This window comes from Nicotiana tomentosiformis, unplaced genomic scaffold (assembly GCF_000390325.3).
Source record: "Nicotiana tomentosiformis unplaced genomic scaffold, ASM39032v3 Un00116, whole genome shotgun sequence".
In the NCBI taxonomy this organism is placed as follows: domain Eukaryota; kingdom Viridiplantae; phylum Streptophyta; class Magnoliopsida; order Solanales; family Solanaceae; genus Nicotiana; species Nicotiana tomentosiformis.
The window spans coordinates 90,534-113,660 of NW_027174675.1; the positions used below are offsets into that span (position 1 = coordinate 90,534).

The window sequence follows — 23,127 nt, forward strand, 5'->3', positions numbered from 1 at the left end:
ACGTGCCGATATTTTGAGACCCATAGAGTTGTGTTGCTGTTGAATTTAATTGTTTAAAAATATACATCTCATACTCAGTCATGTTCATCCATTGTGAGGATATTGATGCGATCGAGTTGCGTGCCGCAGCATGCCATATCGGCTTTATATATATTATTATTATATTGATCGGAGATGCCCGCTGCAGTAGGACTTATAGTCTTTAATATTATATGGATCGGGGCTGCCCGCCTGCAGCAGGCCATATCGGCTTTATATCGTGCTTGGGCTGAAGGAGCATCTCAGGAGTCTGCACCCCCCATAGTGAGTGTAAATGATATATATTCGGGATGGACTTCCCACGGTATGAACTTTCCTTATTTATTTATATATGTTCGGGATAGACTTCCCAGGGCATGCACTTGCCTTACTTATTTATAATTGTGATAAAATTTCCCTCGACGTGGATCTTGTTCGAGTCATCTATATTTGGGGATAAATTTACCACTGGGCTGGATTGGCCTTATAAGGTACTGAGTAACTTACGGACAGTTGATGTGTATATATATGGGATGTTTAAGCTACGTGCCGATATTTTGAGACCCATAGAGTTGTGTTGCTGTTGAATTTAATTGTTTAAAAATATACATCTCATACTCAGTCATGTTCATCCATTGTGAGGATATTGATGCGATCGAGTTGCGTGTCGCAGCATGCCATATCGGCTTTATATATATTATTATTATATTGATCGGAGATGCCCGCTGCAGCAGGACTTATAGTCTTTAATATTATATGGATCGGGGCTGCCCGCCTGCAGCAGGCCATATCGGCTTTATATCGTGCTTGGGCTGAAGGAGCATCTCAGGAGTCTGCACCCCCCATAGTGAGCGTAAATGATATATATTCGGGATGGACTTCCCACGGTATGAACTTTCCTTATTTATTTATATATGTTCGGGATAGACTTCCCAGGGCATGCACTTGCCTTACTTATTTATAATTGTGATAAATTTTCCCTCGACGTGGATCTTGTTCGAGTCATCTATATTTGGGGATAAATTTACCACTGGGCTGGATTGGCCTTATAAGGTACTGAGTCACTGGCGGACAATTGATGTGTATATATATGGTATGGATCTTCCCTGGACTGGATTGGCCATATACAATACTGAGTTTAACTGGTTGAACTTGAAAGCATGCCTACATTTCTGTACCGTTATTTCTATACGGGACTGTACCTGCTGAGCTCATCACTACTCTCAGCCCAAAGGTTAGTCTTGTTACTTATTGAGTTGGCTGTACTCATACTACACCCTGCACCTCGTGTGCAGATACGGGTGCTTCCGGATAAAGCGACGGTTAGATCTCAGAGTGTTATCAGTTGGAGACTATCACGGTAGTTGCTTGGCGTCCGCTGACCTTGACTCCTTTCCTTTTAGTTATTGTACTGTTCTATAATTTCAGACAGTGTTTTTATCGGTCAGAATTTGTTATTATTTAGATACTCATGTACTCAGCGACACCGGGTTTTGGGAGTGTTTTATATCAGTATTTGTGAGATTTTTATATTAAATGTAAATATGATGTTTTCAAACTTAAAGAAATTGTAGTTTATTGAGGTTGTTGGCTTGTCTAGTATTGAGATAGGCATCATTACAATAGGTGTGATTTTGGGTCGTGACATAGATTTAGTAGGGACGAATAAATAGTCACCGTAGAAGAATATTTAGGAGCGACTTAGTCACCGTTAATAGAATAATTAAAATTAACAAAAGTAAATAAAAAGAAGTTTCTCAATCAAAAGATGTCAAACATATCAAATGTCTTTTTGCTCGGTTTCTTTTCTGCAGTACCACTTGTTTGCTCCCTTTCTTTGTAAAATTCTCAATGTTTTCTTCGATCGAAAACCTCAAATATCTTAAGTCTATCTGCTTAAATCACATAATGTGAACCATATGGTGAAGATTCAAAAGCCCTAATCACAAATTGTGACTCCATCAGGTATGTGCACAAATCCCAAATCCTTTTTTGTGATAAATGTATTCTCTGATATTACCTCAAATGTTTCTGACCCACTTTCAAATCTAGAGGAATCGACGGTCAACTAAAGGTAAAGAAGGAAGGAGGAAAGTTTGAAGTTTGTAAATCATTGCAAGCATAAGTTGTTCGAAACCGTTCGAAATTTTGATGTTTTATTCACATATTTTGTCGATTCTCTGTCTTGACGATCGTATCTCAGTTATCGCTTCCTCTAGTTGAGCTAATTTTTTTGTTGTTTGAAATTCTAGACCTTTTGGTGTTGTTATTATGATTGCATTCTCGTCATTACAATGGATATCTTGAGTTCAGTAATTATGCAAAAAGAAGCTTCTTTTAGCTTGGATTTTCCTGGGTTTTTAGTTTTGAAAATGGATTCTATTGCTTTTGAAGTATTGAGTTTTAAGAAATTTTCCGAAGTATTTCACTTGTAGAACATGAGCATTTTTTCTTGATTTAATCTCAGCCAAACATTGTACTGGATAACTCACGTGCCAATAACATAATCTGTCTGGCATAGCCGCAGGCCCCGGTCCAAATTATCATACAAAAGCAATAAAGCAAGTGTACATGTATATAATGAATGAAATAAGATTTTCCTGTCCCCGGACTGGTGTAAATAACATGCTAAAGTATAGGCATGTGCAAAGTGTGCTATCGTAGCTAAATCCACAAATTTCAACAATGAAAAGTATTTACCAAGTTCGTTCAGGGATTTAAAGGTCTAAGTAGTCACATCATGGCTTAATTAGATCACATAGACTGTTACCACATGTCAGATATCGAAGCACGAAGCTTAACAGTCATTTATGGGCTTGTAGGAGCCCGAGCACAACCCAAACATGAATACGCAACCCTGGTGCCTGCACATAGGACCATCCCCACACAGGTGCGCACCTAAAAGCACGAGGCTATCACAACAATTTAGGCAACTAGTGCCTTAACCGAGTGTAAATATGATACTTACCTCAAGCAACTCGAATCAATCCGCTAGCAAGTCCTTGCCTAGCGAATCAGCCTCTGAACGCCTCGAATGCAGTCACTATTAATTCGATACAGTCAACACAAATTATAGGAATCAATTCCATATGAAAATACTATATTTTCCAAATTAAATCTGAAACTTCACCCAAAAATCAACAGTGGGGCCCACATCTCGGAACCCGACAAAAGTTATAAAATATAAATGCTCATTCAACCACGAGTCCAATCATACAAAATTCACCAAATTCCGACAACAACTCGACCTCTAAATCTTAAATTCTTATTTTGAAATCCCTAGACCGAAATTCTCGAATTACACCTCGAAAACACTTAATCTAGTCGGAATACTCAATGATATTTCAATATTATTGACTAATAATGGTCAAAAAGTTACTTACCTCAAGATTCCCCGTGAATGTTCTCTGAACGATCGCCCAAGACCGACCTTGAAAGGTCCAAAATGACAACAATGTCAGATCCTTGTGTTTTTGTACTATGCCCAGGGGTTTCGCATCTGCGATTAGATTAGCCGCATCTGCGGTCTCGCAGATGTGAGGTCCTCCCTTGCTACTGCGAACTCATTTTTGCGGTCGTTGCTTCCCTTCTGGAATGCTGACCGCCCTTCCATCACTCTGCATCTGCGGAGCCTGTCTCGCACCTGCAGGCTCGCAGATGCAGAAGTCTTATAGAACCTGCGACGCATCCCCAGACCAGCCCCAATCCGCTTCTGCGCCTAGCCAACCATACCTGCGAGCATAATTCTGCATGTGCAATTGCACCAGAAGGTAAAAGGTTTCCGGCTTTGTTCTAAGTCAAAATTCGATTCGTTAACCATCCAAAACTCACCCGAGTCCCCCGAGACCTCAACCAAATGCACCAACAAGTCCTAAAATATCATACGAACATAGTCGAGGCCTCAAATCACATCAAACAATAGTAAAACCATGAATCGTACCCCAATTCAAACCTAATGAAAACTAACGAATTCCAACTTCTACATTAGATGCCAAAACCTATCAAATGAAATCCGATTGAGTTCAAATTTTTCACAAGTCATAAATGATATAGCGGACCTATGAAAATTTCCAGAACTGGATTCCGACCCTGATATCAATAAAGTCAACTCCGGATAAACTTTCAAACCTTCCATTTCCTAATTCTGACATTTCAAGCCAAAATCAATTACGGACTTCCAAATAATTATCCGGACACACTCCAAAGTTTAAAGTCACCATACAGAGCTATTGGAATCATCAAAACTCTATACCGGAGGCGTTTACACATAAGTCAATATCCGGTCAACTATTTTAACTTAAACTTTTGATGTTGGAACTAAGTATTTCAGTTTATTCCAAAATCTCACCGAACCCGTACTAACTACCCCGACAAATCAAATAATAACTGTAAAGCACAAAATGAGCAGTAAATAGGGGACTGGGGCTATAATACTCAAAACGACCGGTCGGGTCATTACATTTTCTATTCTAAATCTCAGCATGTTCGCATAAGAAAGAAGAAACAAGGAAACTATGGCTACCTTTCGATAACAGGACTCACACAAAACAAAAAAATATATAGATATACCAAGACTAAAGAGAGAAGAAAACTAAAAGAAAAAAAAATCTTGGTTTGTACAAATAGAAGGATGCATGCGAGCACCAAAACGACCCCACTATTAAGAAATGTAGCTCAAAGTAACAATATAAAACAGGAAGATAAGTAATAGAATAAGAGAAGAAGAGATAATTTTCTAATTTCATCAAGTGTTCAAGTATGTCCCATATCACATTTCATGCCTCTATTTATACTTCATAGAAGGTTACAAAATGATTTTCTTAAACATGACATTAACAATAAAGATCATGGGGGAAGACCATGGGGAGGGGTTATGAAGGTGTGGGAGTTACAATCATAATAGTAATGAGTTGTGGGAGGTTATTTATATCATGGGTCAAAGTAGTGGACATCCACATTTACTAATAGTTTTACAACACTCCCCCTTTGATGTCCAAAAATAGATAATATGCCTTGTTAAAACCTTACTAAGAAAAAACTCTATGGAAAAAATCTTAGTGAAGGAAAAAGAGTACACATATCTGTAATACGCTTTATTTGATGCTTCGTTCAAAACCTTACCAGGAAAATCGAGTGGGACAAAACTAAGGCTAAAGGAAAAAGAGTACATCGCGTATCTTACTCGCCCTCAAGAAAAAATCACTTTATTTATTGAAGACGACGCATTGCAATCTTCTATCTCAATTTCTCAGATGTTGAAGTTGGTAATTCCTTTGAGAACAGATCAACCAAATTTTTACATGAACGAATCTGGTGAATATTAAATTCACCATATTGTTGAAGTTCATGCGTGAAAAAAGAACTTTGGTGAAATGTGCTTTGTTCTGTCTCCTTTGATGTATCCTCCTTTCAATTGAGTAATGCAAGCAGCATTGTCTTCATATAGTATATTTAGATTATCGTTTTTCATAACAAAACCACACATTTTGTGAATATGCTGAGTCATTGATCTCAACCAAACACATTCCCGTCTAGCTTCATGGATGGCTATTATCTCAGCATGATTTGAAGACGTGGCAGCTATTGTTTGTTTCATTAAACGCCATGATATAACTATACCTCCATATGTAAACAAACAGCCTATTTGAGATCGGGCTTTATGTGGATCAGACAAATAACCTGCATCGGCATAGCCAATCATTTCTGGCTTAAATTCATTAGAATAAAACGATCCCATATCTATAGTTCACCGAACACATCTAAATATATGCTTAGCACCATTTCAATGTCTTCTTGTCGGGGAGGAGCTGGATCATGCTAATAAGATTACTACAAAAGCAATATCTAGTCGTGTATTGTTGGCAAGATACATCATTGCCCAAATTGCACTAAGATATGGAGTTTCATCACCAACGAGCTCTTCATTATTTTCTTGAGGCCGAACTGGATCTTTATCTATGTCAAGCGATCTCACAACTATATGGGTACTCAATGGATGTGCATTACCCATGTAAAATTGCTTTAAAACCTTTTCAGTGTATGTTGATTGATGCACAAAAATTCCATTTTGTTACATGCTCAATTTGTAGGCCAAGACAAAATTTTATCTTACCAAGATCTTTCATTTTAAATTCTTTCTTCAAACACTCTACAGCCTTTGGAAGCTCTTCAGAGGTCCCAATGATATTCAAGTCATCAACATACCCAGCTATGATAACAAATTCATATCCGAACCTCTTAATAAAGACGCAAGAGCAAAGAGGGTCATTTTTGTACCCTTCCTTTAGCAAATACTTGCTAAGGCGATTGTACCACATCCTCTCTGATTGCTTTGATCCGTATAAGGATTTCTGAAGCTTTATTGAACAAATTTCCGTTGAACTTTTATGTGCTTCAGGAACTTTAAATACTTTGGGGATTTTCGTAAAACTTTCATTGTCCAATGAGCCATATAAGTAGGTTGTGACAACATCCATTAATCGTATATCAAGATTTTCATAGACTGTCAGATTTATTAGATACCTGAATGTAATTGCATATACCACAAGAGAATATGCCTCCATATAATTAATGTCATGCCTTTGCGAAAACCCTTGTGCCAAAAGTCGTGCTTTATATCTTACGACTCCACCTTTCTCATTTCGTTTTCGCTCAAAACCCATTTGTACCCCACTGGCTTGACACCTTCATGCTTTCGGACTATTAGTCCGAAAATATCACATTTTTCGAGTGAAGCCAATTCCACTTGAATTGCATTTTTCCATTATTTCCAATTATTTCTCTGTCAACATTTATCGACAGATTTTGGCTTAAGATCCTCATCTTGTTGCATTACTTCAACTGTAAAATTATTGTCAACAACAACATTATTTTGGTTCCACCTTCATTTTCATCATTTCCATCTACTTGAACCTCCCGTGAGGTCTTATAAATTGTTATGTCTTTGTGCTCTTCTTGAGAAATTGCCTCCACGTTATGATCAACTTGATCAATTGCTCCTTTCCTTTTTCGGGGATTCTTATCATTGGAAACGATTGGTCTACCATGTTTAAGGCGTGGCATAGACTCATTTGCATTATCATACTGTCCAGCTAGAACATCAACTCGAATTAGAGCATTTGCAGCTATGTAGTAATCTGTGGAAGGTTAGTACATGCATCTGGAAAATGATTTGCTATATTTTGCATATAAATGATCTTTTGAACTTCTTGTTCACATTGACTTGTACGAGGATCCAAATGAAATAAAGATCGCACATTCCAATCTATCTCTTTTTCTATCTGTTTATTTTCTCCCCCAAATGTTAGGAAAACAGATTCATCAAAATGATAATCAGCAAATGCGTTTGTAAGCAAATATCCTGTCATAGGCTCCAGGTATTTAATAATAGATGGATATTCATAACCATCTTTGGAAAGAATCGGCTGCTGGACGGAGTTGTGGGAGGTTATTTACATCATGGGTGAAAGTAGTGAACAACCATATTTACTTATAGTTTTACAACACTCCCCCTTGGATGTCCAAAAATAGATAATATGCCTCGTTAAAACCTTACTAAGATAAAACCCTATGAAAAATATCTTAGTGAAAGAATAAGAGTACACATATTTGTAATACGCTTTATTTGTTGCTTCGTTAAAAACCTTACCAGGAAAATCGAGTGAGACAAAACCTAGGCTAAAGGAAAAAGAGTACAACGCGTATCTTACTCCCCCTCATGAAAACATCACTTTATTTGTCGAAGACGACGCATTCCAATCTTCTGTCTCAACTTCTCAGATGTTGAAGTTTGTAATGCCTTTGAGAAAATATCAACCAAATTTCACATGAACGAATATGTTGAATATTAATTTCACCATCTTGTTGAAGATCATGAGTGAAAAAGAACTTTGGTGAAATGTGCTTTGTTCTGTCTCCTTTGATGTATCCTCCTTTCAGTTGGGTAATGCAAGTAGCATTGTCTTCATATAGTATAGTTGGATTATCTTTTTTCATAAGAAAACCACATATTTTGTGAATATGCTGACTCATTGATCTCAACCAAACACATTCCCGACTAGCTTCATGAATGGCTATTATCTCAACCTAATTTGAAGATGTGGCACCTATTGTTTGTTTCATTGAATGCCATGATATAGCTATACCTCCATATGTAAAGAAATATCCTATTTGAGATAGGGCTTTATGTGGATCAGATAAATAACCTGCTTCGGCATAGCTAATCATTTCTGGCTTGAATTCATTAGAATAAAACAATCTCACATCTAAAGTTCCCCGAATATATCTAAATATATGCGTAGCACCATTTCAATGTCTTCTTGTTGGGGAGGAGCTGGATCATGCTAATAAGCTTACTGCAAAAGTAATATCTGGTCGGGTATTGTTGGCAAGATACATCATTGCCCCAATTGCACTAAGATATGGAGTTTCATCACCAACAAGATCTTCATCATTTTCTTGAGGTCGAAATGGATCTTTACCTATGTCAAGCGATCTCACAACCATTGAGGTACTCAATGGATGTGCGTTATCCATGTAAAATCGCTTTAAAACCTTTTTAGTGTATGTTGATTGATGGACAAAAATTCCATTTGTTACATGCTTAATTTGTAGGCCAAGACAAAAATTTGTCTTACCAAGATCTTTCATTTCAAATTCATTCTTCAAACACTCTACAACCTTTGAAGCTCTTTAGCAGTGCCAATGATATTCAAGTCATCAAAATACACAACTATGATGACAAATTCATATCCAAACCTCTTAATAAAGGCACAAGGGAAAATAGCGTCATTTTTGTACCCTTCCTTTAGCAAATACTTGGTAGGGCGATTGTACCACTGTAACGATCCGGCCGGTCATTTCGGAAGTTATAGTCCTGTTTCCCCCATTTCTATTTCCTTTATGCTCTTAAGCTATATTATGATATACCGGGTTAGTTAGTTCGGGCTCGGAGTGGTTTCGGAGTGGAATGAGACACTTAGTCTCTTATTTAGAACCTTAATTGGAAACGTCAATCGGATATTGACCTATATGTAAAAGATCTCGGATTTGAATTCGGATGGTTCTGTTAGATCCGTTAGGTAATTTTGGACTTAGGTGTGCGTCCGAAATGTGATTTGGAGGTCCGGGGTAGAATTAGGCTTGAATTGGCAAAATTGAAAATTTGGCGATTTATGGTCGGTAGTGAAAAATTTGATATCGGGGTCGGAATGGAATTTCGGAAGTTGGAATGGGTTCGTAGCATCATTTGTGACGTGTGTGAACAATTTGAGTTCATTCGGACGTAGTATGGTTGGCTTCGGCATCGGTTGCCGAATTTGAAAATTTAGAAGTTCTTTGGCTTGAATCCGAGGGTAATTTGATGATTTGATATTTTTTTGAGTGATTCGAAGGTTCGACAAAGTTTATACATTGATATATGAATTTTTGGTATTTTTGGTTGAGGTCCCGAGGGCCTCGGGGTGATTCTGGAAGGTGAATGGATTTGTCGAAGTTGGAAGTGTGAGGCCGCTGGTGCGTGTGGGGAGTTCACAGGTGCGGGCAATGCTGGGCTAGGAAGGTTGCGCAGGTGCGAGTGGGAGGTCGCATATGCGATCCCGCAAGTATGAAACCTAGGGCGCAGATGCGAAGAGGGGCATGTTGGGCAGGATTCGCAGAAGCGGAGTATGAGCGCACATGTGCGCTTTCGTAGGCGCGAGAATTTGCTGCGCAGATGCGGAAAAATAAGAGGCCAAGGCTGGAGCGTAGGTGCGAAGGATTTGGCCGCACCTGCGAGCCCGCATGTGCGAGGCATGGAGCGCAGGTGCGTAAACTGGGAATTAAGTGGAGTTCGCGGATGCGGTGCCTTGACCGCAGGTGCGGTCCCGCAGGCGCGGCAAAAGAGCCCCCTGGTGTGTAAAACTGTGGGCAAAAACTATAAATAGAACCCTTCACGAATTTGGACCATTTTCAAGTCGGGTTTTGGAGCTTTTGGAGTGATCTTTGAAGGGTGATTCAAGGGCTATCAGTGAGGTAAGTTGCTTGAGCCCAAATACTTGTATATATGGTGATTTTCCGTTGTTTAGTCATAGTAATTAGTGAAAATGAAGGGTTAGGGCTTGGAAAGTTTGGAGAGTAATTTAATGATTTGAAGAAGCAAACGTTGTCGGATTTTGATGAATTTGGTATGGTTAGATTCGTGAGTGAATGAGCTTTCTAGTTTGGTGAATTTTCTCGGATTTCGGGACGTGGGCCTGGGGGCCGGGTTTGAGCCAATTTCAGGTTTTGGTCTAATTTTGAAGCTTTTCTTGTGGAATTCATTCCATTAGCACGTATAGATCGTATTATACTGATTATGAATAGATTCGGAGCATTTGGAGGCCGATTGGAGAGGCAAGAGCTTTGCAGGGTAGAGATTTGACCGGTTTGAGGTAAGTAACGATTGTAAATCTAGTCCTGAGGGTACGAAACCCCAAATTTTGTATCATTCTACTATATTTAGTGACGCACATGCTAGGTGACGGGTGTGTGGGCGTGTACTGTTGGGAATTGTGACTTGGTCTATCCCGTAGCAACTGTAAAGTTGCATACTTTGTTGAAATTATATGATACTTATATGTTTTAGAAAGAATTTCTGTAAATTGGGCTGAATGTCATGTTTGGGCCTTGTGCCAGTATTGTTTGGACCCTTAGGGGCCTTTTCTTACTATCCTCTCACTGTTTTCGATTGAAAATCTGTACTCAGACATGTTTATACTTGTTTACCTCATAACTCAGTTTTATGACTCTATTTTGATGCATATAAATGTTTTGGGCCGAATGCGCTATTTTACTGAAATGCCCGAGTGGCTTGAGAGGTTTATGAGTGAGTGAGGCCGAGGGCCTGATTCGTGAGGATATTTATGTGATCGGGCTGCACGCCGCAACATGTTGCATATTTATGGGATCGGGATGCACGCCGCAGCATGTTTGATATCGGCCGAGGGCCTGATTATGAGGATGAGTATAGATCAAGGCTGCCTGCCTGCAACATACTTTATTATTATAGCATGTGAGTTGTCTGTGCAGTACGTGAGTTGTCTATGCAGATTATAGCGCTTGGGCTGAAGGAGCCTCTCCAGAGTGTGTACACACCCCCAGTGAGCGCATGTACCTACTGAGTGCAAGTGCCAAGTGCCGAGTGCCGAGTACTGAGTGACTGGGAGGCATGAGTGATTGTGAGGTATGCCCGAGTGGCAAGAGTGATTGTGAGGTATGCCCGAGTGGCACGAGTAACTGTGAGGTTTTCTCGATGGGCTGTATATGAGTGATGTTTTGCCCGAGGGGCTGTTTATGATTTCATCATTTTTTCTCACCTTTGTATTTTTCCTCTGTTTGAAAACTGTTGAAAAATATCTTTAAATGATTTTTACTAGAACTGGGTTTAAACGAGATGTTTTTATTCAATCTTGATTTTTAAAGCATGTGGTATTCTACTAAAATTTCCCGATATGAACGTTATATGCTTTATTGCTCGTCACTACTGCTCAGTCTTTATATATTGTTGTTACTTGCTGGGTTGGGGTACTCATGTTACTCCCTTCACCTTGTGTGCAGATCCAGGTGTAGCTGGATACGGTAACGGTTGTTGATTATTTTGGTTGCAGATTTTCTCGGGGATAGTAAGGTAGCTGCTTGGCGACCACAGCCCTTGCTCTTCTCCTTCTTATCTTCCTCTAGTTGTATTTATCTATTTTCCAGGCTGAGTTAGCCTTGATATTGCTAGATAGATTGTAGTAGATGCTCATGACTAGTGACACCCCAATATCGAGATTTTCTTTTTCGCACTTTTATTTTGATTTGAACTCTTTTACGAAGGTTTTTATGTTAAATAACATTGAAATTTTCTTGAAATGAAAATATCGGTTTATTTTGGAAATGAGTTGGCTTGCCTAGTTCCACGAAAGGCGCCATCACGATCGGGGTTAGTTTGGGTCGTGACAGATTGATATCAAAGCCTAGGTTACATAGGTCTCACGAGTCATGAGCGGGTTTAGTAGAGTCTTTCGGATCGGTACGGAGACGTCTGTACTTATCTTCGAGAGGCTGCAGAACCCTTAGGAAAATTTCACTTTCTTGTATTCTATCGTGCGAAATTGATTCGGCTTGAATTCCTTCCACGCATTCGTATGCGCACATGAGCGCTCGGTATCCATTGTGCATCGCCAGCTTGTGATTCTATGAATGAGGTTCGAGGTGTGTATTATGTGTTTTGGTGATGGGCTAGTCTAGAGGACTTGAGGCCAGGTTTAAACCGTAGTTTTGGCTCGGTATCTTCAATTGTAACATGTACATTTAGACTCATATGTCCGGTAATGCCCCTATGAGTGGAATTTGTGGCTCGATGAGCGGTGGAATGGCTTTGTGATGAGTATGATGTAACTGCGGGATGTGTTAAGACAATTTGAATATGACGAGAAGTGTTTCCTTAAAATGTAAAGGAAGGCCATTGGGCGCTTGATTTTCATTTTAATGTGACGTACGGTCTCGAGTGTGGATGTTTTGAAGGATCTTTCACGTTGTTAAATTTTGGGGCAATTTAAATTCTCATGTCTTATCAATGAGTTTGGACTCAAGAAGAGTAAGTGATTGTGAAGTAATAATGGTTGCGAATGGGTATTTTTGATGTTGATGGCTCAAGAAAGATAATCTTCGAAGAGACTTAGAATCGGTAACATTTTATTAGTTCAGGTATGACAGAGATACATTTCGATTTGATGCAGCAGTTGGGTAGCAAAGTATGAGGGAAGACATGACGGGAAGTGTTTCGCGGTGGTTGAAGTACTAGCAGGTCAAGTAGGAGAAGTAGAGGTTGAGAAGTTTCTTAAAGGAGATGATTTAACCGAAGTAAGAGTGGCAGTTTAGCATATGAATTCACTAGTTGGGTAGTCATGCGCCTTGAGAAAGTGTAGAATGGTTTGGAATCGTGTTAGTATGTGAATCAGTTTGTAGACCCTATTTGGAGTGATGGTTAGTGTACAAAGGAAAATTGAATAGAGCAGAAAGTAGTGTGTTTGTAATGAATAGAGGCGTGAAGATCGGATTATCGTGTCAGGTGCAATATGACTTGAATTCGGAAGGTATTATTGATGTACATTTGATGTCAATAGGGAAAGTGCAGACTTATACAAATGGTGGGCGAGCATGAACTCAGGAGAATTTACGGATTTAGTGCTCGTTGCACTCAGTACAGTGTCATTGGAAGATGTCGGTAAGGAATTTCACATGTGTGTTATCTCCTATGTGCAGCTAGCGGTGGCGTGATGTTGATGAAGCTTTTGCGAGGAATATTACTTGCTACCCGGTAGGATGTCGCGTATGTGATTTTGGCTGGAGATTCAAAATGTTCATGAAAGTCTTAATAAAAGACTTCGAGAAGTCTGGTAGATTAACGGTGTGAGACCTTGTTAATTAAGAAGGAGAAATCCTTACGGGTTCTAATTTTATATAATTGCAGCTTAAGGCTAAGTGGGGGAGTCTGCTATCGATGAGTTGATTGCACGGTTATGGGTCGTATTAGTTTCGGTTCGGGGTATGCTGGTGAATTAGTTATGACTTGCAGAGGTCGAGATCGAGGATGACTCGGGTAAAGGAATTTTTGGACACAAGTTGTATTACACTCTTTGGTTATAGGAGGACCATAAATTAATTGAGTGGTTATTTATAGAGAATGTAGTGTACATGGAGCGGGAATTTGCTCGGTTGCGTAGGAGTGTGGGTTACTCTTTATTCCCTTGGGTGTTGGTGTGCTAATGGGGCACAGGTCGTTTCGGTCCGTTTGGTCGGTTAATTTCAGAATTGAGTAGAGTGGATGACTCTCGAGAATGGTTCCAATGGATTAAAGATTTATAAATATTGCTAGAAAACTGGGAGTTGCATTGACCGATGTTGAGACTCGTGGCATCTTATATCATTGTGAATTATGCATTTCAGTATCAAGAAGGTGAAGGAAACAGTTTTAGTTTCACATAAGTCTCTTCGGAGTAAGCAGTTTTGGTCTTGGAACCTTTGGGATACATAAAAAGGGAATTCGACGGCTTATAAGCCTTAGGGCGGCGTGATTCTATGCTAGAGTTCATGGGGTAAGTTTTAGTTAAGGATAGTAGTGTTCTAACAAGGAAAAAATAGCAATTTTAAGGTAATTTAGAAAGAACTTGGAGGAATAGGACAGCTTGGTAGTAGGTTGGGTTAGCACAATAATGGGTATGATCGGTTCTTTGGGTACTTATGATGTGGCTAGTATCTACAGGTGTTTCGTGGCAATGCTTTCGAATTTGGCAACCTGTGTGGCTTGGTGGAATTAGAGAAATTCAGTTCCGATAGCTTGGTTATGTTCAAATGGATTTCAAAGTGTTCATGATGGATTCTACCATGATTTGAACCGAATATTTTCTACCGATGTACGGAACGTATTATGTGTTATGATTTCCTCCTAGAAAGAAGCAAGAAAGAGGTTTCTAACTAATAAGGTATGTAATTTGCTAGTGACTCAGAGTTGATAATGGAATTCTTATGCTTGTCACATGATGGCATAATAGATGTGGTGTGGTGTGCGGGAATAGGATTTACATGTACAAGGTCACAGTAGAGTTTTGAAGGGAAGGACATAAATTCTTAGGCAGCATGAACGGTTTCTGATGACTAGGTAAATGATATTACTATCTGGTATAGCTTGATGAGAGTGTACATTTCAAAAGGGGCAGTGTGTTTTGATTTATGGGTACTTCGCTGGTATTGCGGCACTCTCCTAGTTGATCGACTGTTGATATTCAAATTTTTGCGAAGTGGCACTGAAGAAATTTTTTTATGTATTTCTCGTAGGATGATTGTGTATGAGAGAGGTGTTAGGAATTCGGGCGGTGGAGGTGGAATCAAATATGGTGATTCATGTGTTCTATGGAATTGGAGATTGGGAGTTCTTAGGAGCAGATTTTTTCATGGTTGTGGACTGTGAAGTTGTGGCGGGAGCTAGCCAGATGATAGAAGGTATTATGATTCCATCATTGTGGACTTTTGGAGGTAGTTTATCTATTGGTGGCTGACCATAGATGATTTGGGGCCCATAGGTAGGCCCAATTAGGATGTGTATTCTACACCGAGCCGGATTGATTGGATCCATACTGCTATTGTTGAAGGATATGCCATTCGGTTGATGTGAAGCTTATTCGTGTTCTGAAATTATATGTGAGTTACTCTTCTATGCTACGAGGAGTTGTGATTCGTTGGTTATATACACATATGGTGTGGTTCTATTGTGGCCTTATAGCGGAATTTGAGCGAGAATAGTATTGGATATTGCTTGGTTGATGACGTATTGGTTATGTTCTTTTGGGTTTTATGTGGCATGGTGTCATTTGCTTCTCTGTGGTTATGGTAATGCACTTTGGGTACTTACTGTCGAATTGCGCATGGTTATTGATTTTAGTAGGGTGGCTTGAGGTGTTTCATATGGACCAATATTTGGATAGGGTCGCGTATTACAGCAGAGTTATGTGGAAATATGATCCCTCGTGTAAGATTCGCTTGTTATGGTTCTGCGGTGTGTGATAGGTTCTTAGCATTGCGTCGGGGTGGTACTCGTCGAGCTTGCCGAACGGTTCTCCTATTTGGGTCATTGTTACGATTGGGTACATTTGGAATGTTGCTATCTGGTGCACGGATCGCACGGGTTATGGCTTTAGATTGTATTGATGTGTCATGTCACTAGAGTGGTCGTGTTGGATGAGACGAGTTCATTGGGCCTAGAATAGATGCTATCATATTTGATTGTGGTATAATTGGGAGGATAATATCGGAAGTCGGCTTTGAAATTAGCTACAGTTCTTTAGAAGGAACAGGAGCTCCATGACCTGTTGGTATAATGAATGGTTATGAATTAGGTATGTCCTTTTCATCATCGACAGTGTACGAAAGTTTTAGAACGAGGTTTTGTCTGATATGAGGTTTGTTACCAGCACTAGGTTGATTTAAGTCGATACTGTGATTTGAAATCATTGCTTCGAGCATTCAAGCTATGCGGTATTTGAATTTGAGTATTTGAGTGATGTTTATGGCTTTTGGTACAACTTGTTCAGACTTATACAGTATGTAGATGCGAACTTCTAATCTTATAAGAAATTTCGGATGTCGGAAATTTGATTTGAAGGCTTGTGGGCTAGGTTGAATTGAGGAATTTCAGTTGTGCTATGCTATCAGACCTGTATGGGATATGGTGACATGGGATCACCCCCGGGTATGTGCATGGGAAAGTTACACAGCCATTTCTTGGCTTTTGGAACAACTCTCGGCACGTTCGAGGACGAACGTATGTTTAAGTGGGGAGGATGTAACGACCCGGCCGGTCGTTTTGGGAGTTATAGCCCCTTTCCCCCATTTCTATTTCCTTTATGCTCTTAAGCTATATTATGATATACCGGGTTAGTTGGTTCGGGCCCGGAGTGGTTTCAGAGTGGAATGAGACACTTAGTCTCTAATTTAGAACCATAAGTTGGAAAAGTCAACCAAATGTTGACCTATGTGAAACGATCTCGGATTTGAATTCTGATGGTTCTGTTAGCTTCGTTAGGTGATTTTGGACTTAGGAGTGTGTCTAGAATGTGTTTGGAGGTCCGTGGTAGAATTAGGCTTGAATTGGCAAAATTGGAAATTTGGCAATTTTCGGTCGGCAGTGAAAAATTTGATATTGGGGTCGGAATGGAATTCCGGAAGTTGGAATGGGTTCGTAGCGTCATTTGTGACGTGTGTGCAAAATTTGAGGTCATTCGGACGTGGTATGGTTCATTTTGGCATCGGTTGCCGAATTTGGAAATTTAGAAGTTCTTAGGCTTGAATCCGAGGGTAATTTGATGATTTGATGTTGTTTTAAGTGATTCGAAGGTTCGACTAAGTTTGTATGTTGATATATGACTTGTTGGTATTTTTGGTTGAGGTCCCGAGGGCCTCGGGGTGATTTCGGGTGGTTAACGGATTTGTCGAAGTTGGAATTTGCAGCAGGAGTTGCTGCTTCTGCTATTTTCGCACCTGGGGAATGAGGAGTCGCAGGTGCGAGGCTGCTGGTCCACATGGGGAGTTCGCATGTGCGGGTAATGCTGGGCTAGGCAGGTTGCGCAGGTGCGAGTGGGAGGTCGCATCTGCGAGCCCGCAGATGCGAAACCTGGGAGCCAGATGCGGAAAGGGGAATGCTGGGCAGGCTTCGCAGAAGCGGAGTATAAGCGCGCAGGTGCGCTTTTGCTGGCGCGAGAATTTGTTGTTCTGATGCGAAAAAATGTGAGGCCAAGGGTGGAGCGCAGGCGCGAAGGATTTGGCAGCACTTGTGAGCCCGCATTTGCGAGGCCTGGAGCGCAGGTACGAAAGCTGGGTAATTAAGTGGAGTTCGCGGATGTGGCACCTTGACCGCAGGCACGGAAAAAGACCCCGCAGGTGCAAAAAACCTAGGCAGAAACCATAAATAGAACCCTTGGCGAATTTGGTTCATTTCCACCATTTTCAAGTCGGGTTTTGGAGCTATTGGAGTGATTTTTGAAGGGTGATTCAAGGTCTATCAGTGAGGTAAGTTACTTGAGCCCTAATACTTGTATATATATTAATTTTCCGTTGTTTAGTCATTGTAATTAGTGAAAATGAAGGGTTAGGGCTTGGAATATTTGAAAAGTAATTTAAGGATTTGAAGGACCAAACGATGTCAGATTTTGATGAATTTGGTATGGTTAGATTTGTGAGTGAATGAGCTTTCTAGTTTTGTGAATTTTATTAGATTTCGAGACGTGGGCTCGGGGGGCGGGTTTGAGCCAATTTCGGATTTTGGTCTAATTTTGAAGCTTTTCTTGTGGAATTCATTCCATTAGCGCGTATTGATGGTATTGTACTGATTGTGAATAGATTCGGAGCATTTGGAGGCCGAGTCCAGAGGTAAGAGCATTGCGGGGTAGAGATTTTACCGGTTTGAGGTAAGTATGGATTGTAAATCTAGTCCTAAGGGTACGAAACCCCGAATTTGTATCATTCTACTATTTTTAGTGACGCACATGCTAGGTGACGGGCGTGTGGGCGTGCACTGTTGGGAATTGTGACTTGGTCCGTCCCGTAGCAACTGTAAAGTTGCATACTTTGTTGAAACTATATGATACTTATATGTTTTAGAAAAAATTCTGTAAATTGGGCTGAATGCCATGTTTGGGCCTTGTGCCAGTGTTGTTTGGACCCTTAGGGGCCTTTTCTTACTATCCTCTCACTATTTTCGATTGAAAATCTGTACTCAGACATGTTTATACTTGTTTACCGCATAACTCAGTTTTATGACTCTATTTTGATGCATATAAATGTTTTGGGCCGAATGCTCTATTTTACTGAAATGTCCGAGTGGCTTGAGAGGTTTATGAGTGAGTGAGGCCGAGGGCCTGATTCGTGAGGGTATTTATGTGATCGGGCTGCACGCCGCAACATGTTGCATATTTATGGGATCAGGATGCATGCCGCAGCATGTTTGATATCGGCCGAGGGCCTTATTATGTGGATGAGTGTGGATTGGGGCTGCCCGCCTGCAACATACTTTATTATTATAGCACGTGAGTTGTCCGTGCAGCATGTGAGTTGTCCGTGCAGATTATAGTGCTTGGGCTGAAGGAGCCCCTCCAGAGTTTGTACTCACCCCCAATGAGCGCATGTACCTACTGAGTGTGAGTGCCGAGTGTCGAGTGCTGAGTGAATGGGAGGCATGAGTGACTGGGAGGCATGAGTGATTGTGAGGTACGTCCGAGTGGCAAGAGTGATTGTGATGTATGCCCGAGTGGCACGAGTGATTGTGAGGTTTGCCCGAGGGGCGGTATATGAGTGATGTTTTGCCCGAGGGGCTGTTTATGATTTCATCATTTTTGCTCACCTTTGCATTTTTTCTCTATTTGAAAACTGTTGAAAAATATCTTTAAATAATTTTTACTGGAACTGGGTTTAAGCGAGATGTTTTGATTCAATCCTGATTTTAAAGCATGTGGTATTCTACTAAAAATTTCCCGATATGAATGTTATATGCTTTATTGCTCGTCACTACTGCTTAGTCTTTATTTATTGTTATTACTTACTGAGTTGGCGTACTCACGTTACTCCCTGCACCTTGCGTGTAGATCCTGGTGTAGCTGGACACGGTAGTGGTTGTTGATTATTTTGGTTGAAGATTTTCTCAGGGAGCTGCTTGGTGAGCCCAGCCCTTGCTCTTCTTCCTCTTATCTTCCTCTAGTTGTATTTAGCTATTTTCCAGGCTAAGTTAGCCTTGATATTGTTAGACAGATTGTAGTAGATGCTCATGACTAGTGACACTCCGATATCGGGCTATTCTTTTCTGCACTTTTATTTTGATTTGAACTCCTTTACGAAGTTTTTTATGTTAAATAACATTGAAATTTTCTTGAAATGAAAAAATCGGTTTTTTTTGGAAATGAGTCGGCTTGCCTAGCTACACGATAGGCGCCATCACGACATGGGTTAGGTTGGGTCGTGACAACCACATCCTCCCTGATTGCTTCGATTCGTATAAGGATTTCTGAAGATATATTGAACAAGTTTCCCTTGAACTTTTATGTGCTTCAAGAACTTTAAATCCTTCAGGTATTTTCATAAAACTTTCATGTCCAATGAGCCATATAAGTATGTTGTGACAACATCCATTAACCGCATATCAAGCTTTTCATGGACTGCCATATTTATTAGAAACCTGAAGGTAATTGCATCTATCACATATTTAATGTCAGGCCTTTGCGAAAACCCTTGTGCCACAAGTCGTGCTTTATATCTTACGACTCCACCTTTCTCATTTAGTTTCGCACAAAAACCCATTTTTACGCCACTGGCTTGACACCTTCATGCTTTCAGACTATTAGTCCGAAAACTTCACATTTTTTGAGTGAAGCCAATTCCACTTGAATTGCATTTTTCTATTTTGGCCAATCATTTCTCGGTCGACATTCATCGACAGATTTTGGCTCAAGATACTCATCTTGTTGCATTACTTCAACTGCAATATTATATGCAAAATTGTTGTCAACAACAACATTATTTCGGTTCCACCTTTTTTCCGTAGAGACATAACTTATTAAGATCGTTTTATTTTCATCATTTCCAGGTGCTTGAACCTCCTGTGAGGTCTTATCAGTTGTTATGACTTTATGCTCTTCTTGAGAAATTGCCTCCACGTTATGATCAACTTGATCATTTGCTCCTTTCCTTTTTCAGGGGTTCATATCCTTGGAACCGATTGGTCTACTGCATTTAAGGTATGGCATAGACTCGTTTGCATTATCATACCGTCCAGCTGGAATATCAACTCGAATTGGAGCATTTACAGCTATTTAGTAACCCGTGTAAGGTTAGTAAATGCATCTGGCAATTGATTTGCAACATTTGGCATATAAATGATTTTTGGAACTTCTTGTTCACATTGATTTGTACGAGGATCCAAATGATATACAGATAATACATTCCAATCTATATCTTTTTCCATATGTTTATTTTCTCCCCCTTATGTTAGGAAAATAGATTCATCAAAATGACAATCAGCAAATGTGGCTGTAAGCAAATCTCCTATCGTAGGCTCCAGATATTTAATAATAGAAGGAGATCTATAACCAACATATACTCCCAACATTCTTTGGGGACCCATATTTGTGCATTGTGGTGGAGCAAGTGCTTGTGCATGTAACTGGTTGGCCTTATGCGCACAAGTGCTTGTGCATGTAAAATAGCATGTCCCCACACCGAAAGGAGAAGTTTTGTCCTCATTAGCAATAATCTAACTATTAATTGGAGGCATTTAATCAACGATTCTGCTAGAACATTTTGAGTATGAACATGAGCAACCGTATGCTCAACTTTTATTCCAGTAGCCATACAATAATCAGTAAAGGCCTGAGATGTAAATTCACCAGCATTATCAAGACGAATTGTCTTAATTGCATAATGTAGAAATTGTGTTCTTAACCTTATTATTTGGGCCAACAATCTCGCAAATACCATATTGCGAGTTGGCAATAAGAACACATGTGACCAACTTCTTGATGCGTCTATCAAGACCATAAAATACTTGAATGGTCCAAATGGATGGTGTATAGGCCCACATATATCACCCTGTATACGTTCCAGAAATGCAGGGGATTCAATCCTAACTTTAGTTGTTGATGGTTTAATAACCAATTTTCCTTGAGAACAAGCAGCACAAGAGAATTCCTTAAATTGAAGAATCCTCTTATTCTTCAATGGTGCCCATTTGAATTCTCTATTATTCTGCGCATCATATTAAAACCGGGATAGCCCAACCGGTCATGCCAAATGATAAAATCATTAGAAGTAGTAAACCTTTAGTTTACTATGGAATGTGATTCAACCACACCAATGTTTGTATGGTACAACCAAGAAGAAAATGCGGGTAATGTTTCATACACAAAAATTTTCCCCACTTTTATTGTAGTAATATAAAGGTATTCAATATTTCCTTCGTTAGGGATGTTAACATGGTAGTTATTTTTGCGAATAGCTTTGAAACTCAAAAGGTTTCTTTGAGACTTACTACAATACAAAGCATTATTAATAGTCAATATCGTTCCTCCACGTAGTAATAAAACTGCTCTTCCAGAGCCCTCAATTAATTTTGTTCTATCAGATATTGTATTAACATAGGCCTTTTTCATAACCAAATACGAGAAAATTTTCTTTTATCTTAATATTGTGTGAGTTGTAGCACTATCCGAAAGGCATAAATCTTCACTACTCATCTTGGATCCGACTGAAGATTGGAAAATTTTATTTTCTTCATAAAAAATAAAAGTTCACCATGAGTGATACGGAAAAAGTAACAACACCAACAACAACATAAGACAACTTAACTACAAGTTTAAAATAAAAACAACTTTAGAACGAGACAATACTGATGAAGAATGATCTTTAACAGAAGAAGAAATCAACGATAGACTTACGAGTGTGGTTCAATAATTCCTGAAAAGCCGGAGCCGAGGCCGGGATGATGTCACTGGTGGCGACTGAAACAAACTGTTACATTCACCCACGGTCGCTTTCATCATCTATGTTGGACATCAGTGCATGGTGACCTCACTTGCTGAAGTTAATCATTCCCCCACAGAAGATTTTGAGGGAATAGAGGTTCATCTCCTGAGATAAGGATATCTCATCTCCTGTCTCCTGGCACAGGCACCGAAGAGAAGAAATTATCCTCCACACGAAAGGGCTTACGTGTGCTAAACACACTTAATAATGGATACATAACTCCACAATAACGGAATCAAGCTCTCCCCTCAAAGAAAATACTCCAAAAGTAAAGGGATACGTGTAAAAATATGTATAATCCATCTTGGGTAAAGTTATCTGGTCTACCAGGTCGGGAGCGATAATGTCCAAATCTTGACAATGGCAATCTCTCTTCACAGTGAGGATACTTAAAAGGAATAGACCAAGGGTATACGCTAACAACCCACGTACGAGGGTTAGCAGAAGGAAACTTCTCTTCGAAATCTTTGATGGTAATCAGGTTCTTTGGGATGATTGTACTCACCGTAGGGGGAGCAGCATCATCAGCTTTGCCTTTGTTGTTTGAAGAACTAAGTTTTCTTGAAGATAAGGCCATTTTTTATCGGGGGGAGGGGGGTTATCTCAAAGAAGGAAGCTAAAGAAAGGTTAATGTTGAAGGATGAGTTGAGTATAGAGAGTCTTAGAAAATTTGGAGTATTATGAAATGTAAATGAAGGAAGTTGCTGCGTATAAGTGAAGGAATAGGCGTCTAAATTCGTTGCCATAATTATCTCGATAATCGGCAACACTAATGCTAAATCATGGGATGACGCGGGTTCGGGGCATTAAATATGGAGAGATGTGCATCTAATCAACCGTCAGAAATTTTTCAGAGGGGGGTCAGTAAATTTTTCGCCAAAAAGAATATTTCTACCAACTTCCGGTGACACAAAGTTATGCCACCGGAAAGCATGGAAACTATTTGTATGGGGTAAAATATGTAATTTAAATTATCGCATGAGAAAGTGACACGTGGAGTCGAAGATAGAGGATAGCTGAAACTGAAGGCAATGATCTCGTCTG

General features: G+C 39.8%; 1 protein-coding gene across 1 annotated transcript; it reads right to left on the reverse strand.

Annotated features, from left to right (window-relative positions):
• Positions 1-5,362: 5,362 nt before the first annotated feature.
• LOC138903902 (secreted RxLR effector protein 161-like) lies at positions 5,363-5,755 on the reverse strand. Its single transcript, XM_070192475.1, has one exon. It carries the CDS (start codon positions 5,753-5,755, stop codon positions 5,363-5,365), a length of 393 nt encoding a protein of 130 aa, XP_070048576.1.
• Between the last annotated feature and the right edge of the window lie 17,372 nt (positions 5,756-23,127).